Genomic DNA, 9,805 nt, shown 5'->3' with positions numbered 1-9,805 from the left:
TAAAATTTGGGACTAAAACAAATTTTAAAAATTTAATTTTCCATCCATTTTCTACCGCTTGTCCCTTTTGCAATATCCATAAAATAAAAACAGATTTCATTACGGATGCCAGATGTCGGGTGTGCAGGTGGGTGTGTGTTTTTACCTCCACTGTGGGATTCTTCTTCCATGTTGATGCCTTATTTATTCAGCTTTCAAATAAATGACTCCAGGTTGTGCTAAACATCACCAATAAACACATTTATTTAGAGTCATTATGGTGCAGTTTTGCATAGGATTAGCAACAATAAAGCGGTGGGAAGAGATGCTAATCATTTATTGAACTCAAAGAATGAGCCATTGCAATGTACACCGAAAAATATACACCAGATAGTCATAAACCCCAAGCATAAATAAAAAAACAAAAACATGTTGATAATATAATTAGCATTATTTGAAACTTACTTGGCCTTGCATATGTGCAATATAAAAAACTCATTGAAATTACAGTGTTAGTGCTGTGGATGAATATTTGTATATTTGTGTATATACATATTAGATTAATATACAGCATACAGTTTAAAAAAAAATGGCATGTGTATGCAAAAATGTGTATAAAAAAATACCGTTTCCATCCAATCCAAAAAATATTTTAATGAGTGTGTGAAATAAAAAATAAATGTGATTATTCCCTTAATGTGACAAGAGCTGTTTCTTAACTTAAAGTGTAATTTGTTCAAAAACTCTTCTTACACGCACGCACGCACACACAAAACACAACACAGAATAGATATGCATTCAAACAAAGGCACTGGTGATGTATATGAGCTCTTTAGTGAGTGTTTAGTGAGTGTTTAGTGTGTGTGTGTGTGTGTGTGTGTGTGTGTGTGTGTGTGTGTGTGTGTGTGTGTGTGTGTGTGTGTGTGTGTGTGTGTGTGTGTGTGTGTGTGTGTTGTTGTTGTTTTTCTGGTCAGTATTTGGGTAACCTCTCCCTGGCGTCCTCCAGTTTAGCGAGAACCCACTGAAAAAGCCCCACCCCCCAAGAATACAACACGTCAGAACATTCTAAGTCTTCCAAAAAAGAACCAGAGAGAGGAGTTGGTACTCACCGTGGCGATCTCGGGCGTCTTAAAATTGATGATCTTGCCAAATTCTTTGGCGTGAAACACCGACTTGACTCGCTCCTGCAAGAAAAGTCAATGCCGTTGAAAACAAACGCCAAAAGGAAGAAAAGTGAACTATTGGTTAATACAGCAATTGACAACAGCTAGTTATGGATTAAAATTTAAGAGCAACAACAACTTCTATGACCAGAAAATACAATGACAATGTCAGAATAATCTCAAAGACACTGTCGGAATCCCCCTCGCGGGGCCCCTTCCACCAGCCAAGAGGCTCATATGTACAAAACCCAAAACCAGTGAAGTTGGCACGTTGTGTAATTTATAAATAAAAACAGAATACAATGATTTGCAAATCCTTTTCAATTTATATTCAATTGAATAGACTGTCTCCGTTCTAATTCATCCCAAAAGGTGTTCTATCGGGTTCAGGTCAGGACTCTGTGCAGGCCAGTCAAGTTCATCCACACCAGACTCTGTCATCCATGTCTTTATGGACCTTGCTTTGTGCACTGGTGCACAGTCATGTTGGAAGAGGAAGGGGCCCGCTCCACACTGTTCCCACAAGGCTGGGAGCATGGAATTGTCCAAAATGTTTGGTATCCTGGAGCATTCAAAGTTCCTTTCACTGGAACTAAAAAAACAACCCCACACCATAATTCCTCCTCCACCAAATTTCACACTCGGCACAGTGCAGTCTGAAATGTAGCGTTCTCCTGGCAACCTCCAAACCCAGACTGGTCCATCAGATTGCCAGATGGAAAAGCGTGATTCATCACTCCAGAGAAGGCGTCTCCACTGCTCTAGAGTCCAGTGGCGACGTGCTTTACACCACTGCATCGCACGCTTTGCATTGGACTCGGTGATGTATGGTTTAGATGCAGCTGCTCGGCCATGGAAACCCATTCCATGAAGCTCTCTGCGTCCTGTACGTGGGCTAATTGGAAGGTCACATGAAGTTTGGAGCTCTGTAGTCTTTGCACTATGCGCCTCTCTGTCAGTTTACGTGGCCTACCACTTTGTGGCTGAGTTGCTGTTGTTCCTAAACTCTTCCATTTTCTTATAATAAAGCCGACAGTTGAATGTTCAAATTGAGAAACTTGATTTTGTTTAGATGAAGCCAGCGAAGCCGGCAGCGTTTCTTTTTAAGTTGCACTCACGGATGTAGTGACGGACCGGAGTTACCGACCCATGTGGTGATATCCTTTACACACTGATATCGCTTTTTGATGCAGTACCGCCTGAGGGATCCAAGGTCAATAATATCATCGTTTACGTGCAGTGATTTCTCCAGATTCTCTGAATCTTTTGATGATATTACGGACCGTAGATGGTGAAATCCCTAAATTCCTTGCAATAGCTCGTTGAGAAATGTTGTTCTTAAACTGTTCAACAATTTGCTCACGCATTTGTTCACAAAAGTGGTGACCCTCGCCCCATCCTTGTTTGTGAATGACTGAGCATTTCATGGAAGCTGCTTTTATACCCAATCATGGCAATCATTAGACTGTTCACCTGTGAGATGTTCCAAATAAGTGTTTGATGAGCAATCCTCAACTTTCTCAGTCTTTTTTGCCACTTGTGCCAGCTTTTTTTAATCATGTTGCAGGCATCACATTCCAAATGAGCTAATATTTACAAAAAATAAAGTTTTCCAGTTCGAACGTTAAATATTGTGTCTTTGCAGTCTATTCAATTGAATATAGGTTGAAAATGATTTACAAATCATTGTATTTTGTTTCTGTCTGTGTTGGCCCTGCGATGAGGTGGCGACTTGTCCAGGGTGTACACCGCCTTCAGGCCGAATGCAGCTGAGATAGGCTCCTGCACCCTCCGCGACTCCAAAAAGGGACAAGCGGTAGAAAATGGATGGATGGATGGATGTATTTTGTTTTTATTTACTATTTACACAATGTGTCAATTTCACTGTTTTTGGGGTTTGTACAATGCAACAGTGTCAATGACATTGTTGTAGTAATCCCCTTCCAGCAGCCAAAAAGTCCGTACGGGGCCACTCATTGTGACGTAATGTAATCATCTCTGAACTTTTGCTGACTCTGCGCGTTGAACTACAGTTCAAATATGAAGCGAAATTACCCCTCAAGAAGCTAGAAGCGAAAGAAGAAGAAAAAGACGAGAAGGAGAAGAAAAAACAAGACACCAGTAAGACTTTGCTATTTCGGGGCCCTTATGGCCCCTTGCCATTATGACACTGAAACGATCGCCTGAACTGCAACCTACCTTAATACTTATGACATATTCATCATTCACGCCAGAAAGGATAAAGTGCAAACCAGGCACGTTGTGTAATTCGTAAATAAAAACCGAATAGAATGATTTGCCAACATGTGGTCTCCGTTGTGGTATTTTAGGCTTCATAATGCGCCACATATTTTCAATGGGAGACAGGTCTGGACTACAGGCAGGATGGTCTAGTACCCGCACTCTGTTACAACGAAGCCACGCTGTAATAACACGTGGCTTGGCATTGTCTTGCTGAAATAAGCAGGGGCGTCCATGATAACGTTGCTTAGATGGCTCCAAAACCTGTATGTGCCTTTCAGCATTAATGGTGCCTTCACAGATGTGTAAGTTACCCATGCCTTGGGCACTAATACACCCCTGTACCATCACCATTGCAGTTCGAACGTTAAAGGGGAACATTATCACAATTTCAGAATGGTTAAAACCATTAAAAATCAGTTCCCAGTGGCTTATTATAATTTTCAAAGTTTTTTTCAAAATTTTACCCATCACGCAATATCCCTAAAAAAAGCTTCAAAGTGCCTGATTTTAACCACCCGTCCATTTTCCTGTGATGTCACATAGTGAAGCCAACACAAACAAACATGGCGGAAAGAACAGCAAGCTATAGCGACATTAGCTCGGATTCAGACTCGGATTTCAGCGGCTTAAGCGATTCAACAGATTACGCATGTATTGAAACGGATGGTTGTAGTGTGGAGGCAGGTAGCAAAAACGAAATTGAAGAAGAAACTGAAGCTATTGAGCCATATTGGTTTGAACCGTATGCAAGCGAAACCGACGAAAACGACACAACAGCCAGCGACACGGGAGAAAAGCGAGGACGAATTCGGCGATCGCCTTCTAACCAACGATTGGTATGTGTTTGTTTGGCATTAAAGGAAACTAACAACTATGAACTAGGTTTACAGCATATGAAATACATTTGGCAACAACATGCACTTTGAGAGTGCAGACAGCCCAATTTTCATCAATTAATATATTCTGTAGACATACCCTCATCCGCGCTCTTTTCCTGAAAGCTGATCTGTCCAGTTTTGGAGTTGATGTCAGCAGGCCAGGGAAGCTAGGGTCGATATTCTTCTCTTGATCATCTTCGGTGGCATAAGGGACGGTGTGAGCCAAGACATCCAGGGGGTTTAGCTCGCTCGTCTGCGGGAACAAACTGCCGCCATTGCTTGCCGTGCTACCGAGGTCCTTTGTGCCTGAATTGCTCACACACTCCGGCAGATTCAATGGGGGTCTGGCGGCAGATTTCTTTGACTTTATCGTTGGAAATGCATCTGCTTTGAGTGTCGCAGAATATCCACACATTCTTGCCATCTCTGTCGTAGCATGGCTTTCGTCGGTAAAGTGTGCGGAACAAACGTCCAATTTCTTGCCACTTTCGCATCTTTGGGCCACTGGTGCAACTTGAATCCGTCCCTGTTCGTGTTGTTACACCCTCCGACAACACACCGACGAGGCATGATGTCTCCAAGGTACGGAAAACAGTCGAAAAAAACGGAAAATAACAGAGCTGATTTGACTCGGTGTTTGAGAAAATTGCGGATTGCTATACCGATGTGACGCCACGTTGTGACGTCATCGCTCCGAGAGCGAATATTAGATAGGCGTTTAATTCGCCAAAATTCACCCATTTAGAGTTCGGAAATCGGTTAAAAAAATATATGGTCTTTTTTCTGCAACATCAAGGTATATATTGACGCTTACATTGGTCTGGTGATAATGTTCCCTTGTCTTTGCAGTCTATTCAATTGAATATAAGTTGAAAAGGATTTGCAAATCATTGTATTCTGTTTTTATTTACCATTTACACAAGCAGAAAAAAACATGTCTATGGTAGCGCTCACCTTAGCCTCGATGCGAAGACGGCGGTTTTCCACGATGGTGGGATCCTTCGTGAACTCGTCAAACAAATACTGCCACTCGCAGTTCAGTTGACCAAACGTTCCCGTGGTCACGAAGAAAATCCCCCTGCACAGGAAAATAATATGTTCCAATTATTCCCCGCGTTGAAGACAAATGACTCAACTCGGAGTGAGCACTCACCTCTTGGTGATCATGAAGAAGTCGGAGTCGTTGACGTTAGCGTGAGCAAAGTATCTGTATTTAGCAAAACGCCCATTCTCGATTTTCTGGAGCGAGACAGGGACAGGAAGTCACCATTAACACTCAAACCTGACAAGAGTTTGAATTATTTAACGTTGATGAGGACATTTAAATATGTGGGGAAAAAATGGAGGGTGAAACAAAGACAATGGCAGGTGGAGGTTGAAAATGTGAACACTTTATTGGAAAGTGATGGTGAACAAGGAAAACAATAAGTGGAGGATGTCAACAAATGCAGAAGTTTGAGGATGAAAAGATGACAAAGTAAAATGGATTCAATAACAAGGGACGTAAATCATACATATTAAATAAATAATACAGCAATCATTAATAATAATGCAAAAAAATATATATTTTTAAACACTGGCAAAGACTAGAGAGAGTAGAGATGCTACACTAGATCTTCCATTGGCTAGCTGCTTTCCTCAGCCCAAAAATCCTCCCAGTCACTGAAGTCCCTGAGGGCCAAGTACCTCTGTGGACATGACAAGAGAGAAGGTCAGCCAAAAATCTAACCCCTCTTCTTCCTTTCTGTTCTACAATGTCCGCGATGGAGGGAAAAAAATATAAACACGGCCAAAATATTTTCTGAAAAGACTAAACGTGCTTTGCCAACTACTTCAACACATGTTTGAAATAGTCAATTGTCTTATAACTAGAGATGTCCGAAAATGGCTTTTTTACCGATATCCTATATTGTCCAACTCTTAATTACCGATTCCGATATCAACCGATACAGATATATACAGTCGTGGAATTAACACATTATTATGCCTAATTTTGTTGTGATGCCCCGCTGGATGCATTAAACAATGTAACAAGGTTTTCCAAAATAAATCAACTCAAGTTATGGAAAAAAATGCCAACATGGCACTGCCATATTTATTATTGAAGTCACAAAGTACATTCTTTTTTTTAACAAGCCTCAAAACAGCAGCTTGGAATTTGGGACATGCTCTCCCTGAGACAGCATGAGGAGGTTGAGATGGTCGGGTAGCGGGGGTGGTATATTGTAGCGTCCCGGAAGAGTTAGTGCTGCAAGGGATTCTGGGTATTTGTTCTGTTGTGTTTATATTGTGTTACGGTGCGGATGTTCTCCCGAAATGTGTTTGTCATTCTTGTTTGGTGTGGGTTCACAGTGTGGCGCATATTTGTAACAGTGTTAAAGTTGTTTATACGCCCACCCTCAGTGTGACCTGTATGGCTGTTGACCAAGTATGCTTGCATTCACTTGTGTATGTGTGAAAGGCCGTAGATATTATGTGATTGGGCCGGCACGCAAAGGCAGTGCCTTTAAGGTTTATTGGCGCTCTGTATTTCTCCCTGCGTCCGTGTACACAGCGGCGTTTTAAAAAGCCATACATTTTACTTTTTGAAACCAATACCGATAATTATGAAACAGATACCGATAATTTTCGATATTACATTTTAAAGCATTTATCGGCTGATAATATCAGACATCCCTACTTATAACCAAGCAATAAAACCCCTTCACTATACCTTGCATATGGTCACATTCCAATTCACAACACCACAAAGAACACACGTCGTTCCTTTTGCCGCATCTTCAACTCCATTCAGTCAAAACGCATATTTAAAAAAAGTTAAATAGAAAAATAAATGTCAATAAATTAAATACATTAAAAATATAGTAAAATTATTTAAATTGCCTGAATATTCCCAAATATTTTTTGGGAGTATTTTTTTTCCAAACATCACCTATGTTTATCTAAAACAGCGGCAAGGCTGTGGTGAGTCACTGTCTAACTGACCATCATAATTCAGATATGGGTTGTTAAAATGTACATCAAAATATTTGTAGTTTGTTCTTGCACCGGCTACAATTATGATTTACTGTATTTTAATAAAAGATGATGAAGTTGCATTTAGATTACATTTAGGCCAAAATAATCTGGTAATCAAGTTTACTTATTTTCATTTAACTTTTACTCCACCTGGAATTGCAACCTTGCATTTAAGAAAGCTAACCATGTTGCAACAAAATTAGTCTTTCAACAGGTGTATATCTGGACACTTTTTATGGTAGATCGCCGCTCACACTGCAAAAACTGAAATCTAAGTAAGATTAAATATCTAAAATAAAGGTGATATTTGCTTATTTTCTGTCTGATAAGATAATTCTTCTCACTAAGCAGATTTTATGTTGGAGTGTTTTACTTGTTTTAAGGGTTTTGGTCCTAAGTGATCTCAGTAAGATATTACAACTTGTTGCTGAGATTTGATGACCTATATTGAGTAAAACATGCTTGAAACTAGAATATCAACTGTTGCAAAGCTGTGTCATCAACACTCACAAGTATAAAACTACTTAAAAAAAAAATCTTATTTCAAGCACGAAAAAAAAAAATCATGACTTTGACACAATTGTGTCTCATAATTAAAACGGATGACAGCAACAAGAGAAAATATGTACCGGTACTCACATAGTAGTACAGTTGGCACAGTACAGTAAACTGACAGTTAATATTTAAACATTTAACATTTCTAACAATTTTGAACAGAAATAGTTCATGCACATTTAGATAAAAATTCTTCAAAATTACAATAAAAAAAATGTTTGGCCGGGTGCCGGGCTGTATATATGCGCACTAATTGACTGAAAGAGCACGCACTTGGCGCGATGATGTCATGTTATCGATGGAAAAATGCATTTTTAGACAATATGATTTGCCTGAGCGGCTAGGAGACCCCGAGAGTAACAAGAGGTTGCCTTGTTGCCTTTCCATTAAGAACAATAAATTAGTTTTTAGTATAAGTTTACTGGTTTCAAGAAATGTAATCATTATGTCAAGATAATGGCACTAGCATTTACTTAATTTAAGAATATTTTTCAACATATTGAGCAAAAATTTCTCTTTTTTTTTTTCCTACCAAGAAAAGTGCACTTGTTATTAGTGAGAATATACTTATTTTAAGGTATTTTTGGGTTCAATGAGGTTAGCTAATTTGACTTGTTTTGGAAAGTCTTGACAAGCCGAATTTTCTTGTTCTATTGGCAGATAATTTTGCTTAGTTCAAATAAAATACCCCTCATTTTTGTATTTTTTTTTCTTGTTTTTGAACACTGACTTTTTGCAGTGCATTCGCAGATTTTTTTTTCGGCTTTATTTTTATTTTTTTATGGTATTTTTAAATAGAAAGTGGTTTGATGGCATTATCTGCAGGGGGAAAATATGTAACTATGAATCCAGCAGAGGGCGTTGTCAATTCACACAAGGTCTTCCAGCACTGGAAGATGCTTTGACAAGATGTGATGATGTGTAACTACACCTTATCAATACTGTCAATTTGTTTCGATTCCTGGGGTAACAACATTGATTCCTGATTCAAACCGATTCTCGACGTAAAATCAATACTGTTTTAAACACATTGGGTGCCAGTTCTATGATAAACTACATTTCACCATAACATAGACAAACAGCTCTGATAATTTTTTATATTCCTCAAAATAAAACAGGTTTAGTTTAACAAAATGCTCCCCAAATATTAAATAAAGTAAACTACACTGCAAAAAGTCAGTGTTCAAAAAGAAGAAAAAAAAAAATACAAAAATGAGGGGTATTTTATTTGAACTAAGCAAAATTATCTGCCAGTAGAACAAGAAAATTTGGCTTGTCAAGACTTTCCAAAACAAGTCAAATTAGCTAACCTCAATGAACGCAAAAATACCTTCAAATAAGTATATTCTCACTAATAACAAGTGCACTTTTCTTGGTAGAAAAAAAATGTTAGACCTTTTTGCTCAGTATGTTGTAAAATATTCTTAAATTAAGTAAATGCTAGTGCCATTATCTTGACATGATGATATGCGCTCGGCATCATGATTTTTTTTTATGCTTGAAGTAAGAAATAATCACTTTAAAAAAGTAGTTTTATACTTGTGAGTGTTGATGACACAGCTTTGCAACAGTTGATATTCTAGTTTCAAGCATGTTTTACTCAATATAGGTCATCAAATCTCAGCAACAAGCTGTAATATCTTACTGAGATCATTTAGGACCAAAACACTTAAAACAAATAAAACACTCTAACATGAAATCTGCTTAGTGGGAAGAATTCTCTTATCAGACAGAAAATAGGCAAATATCACCCTTATTTGAGATATTTCATCTTACTTAGATTTCAGTTTTTGCAGTGTACAAATAATGCAACAAGAGAAGTATCCAACACTTCTCTATTTGAAGGTAAATGTGTACAGCAGATACGGGCATCTACATCAACAATAAGATTTGCCTGAGTGGCTGGACAGGACAGATACAAATAAAAATACATTTAAAAAAAGATAAAAACATTTTTTAAAGAATCGA

At 38.6% G+C, this 9,805-nt stretch overlaps 1 protein-coding gene across 3 annotated transcripts in view; it reads right to left on the bottom strand.

Annotated features, from left to right (window-relative positions):
• Nucleotides 1-855: 855 nt before the first annotated feature.
• Nucleotides 856-9,805, bottom strand: part of vps13a (vacuolar protein sorting 13 homolog A) — a 113,976-nt gene continuing 105,026 nt past the window's right edge. For 2 of the 3 annotated variants that reach the window (XM_061933275.2, XM_061933284.2), the window contains 4 exons: nt 5,418-5,503; nt 5,219-5,342; nt 1,089-1,163; nt 856-1,000 (listed from right to left, as the gene is read on the bottom strand). In XM_061933275.2, coding sequence (XP_061789259.1) covers nt 950-1,000; nt 1,089-1,163; nt 5,219-5,342; nt 5,418-5,503 — 336 coding nt within the window. In that variant the 3' untranslated portion in view covers nt 856-949. The other variant, XM_061933291.1, reaches the window with a different exon arrangement.

The sequence above is a fragment of the Nerophis lumbriciformis genome, linkage group LG03 (assembly GCF_033978685.3).
Source record: "Nerophis lumbriciformis linkage group LG03, RoL_Nlum_v2.1, whole genome shotgun sequence".
Taxonomy (NCBI): Eukaryota; Metazoa; Chordata; class Actinopteri; order Syngnathiformes; family Syngnathidae; genus Nerophis; species Nerophis lumbriciformis.
This window is presented reverse-complemented; position numbering and strand designations above follow the sequence as displayed.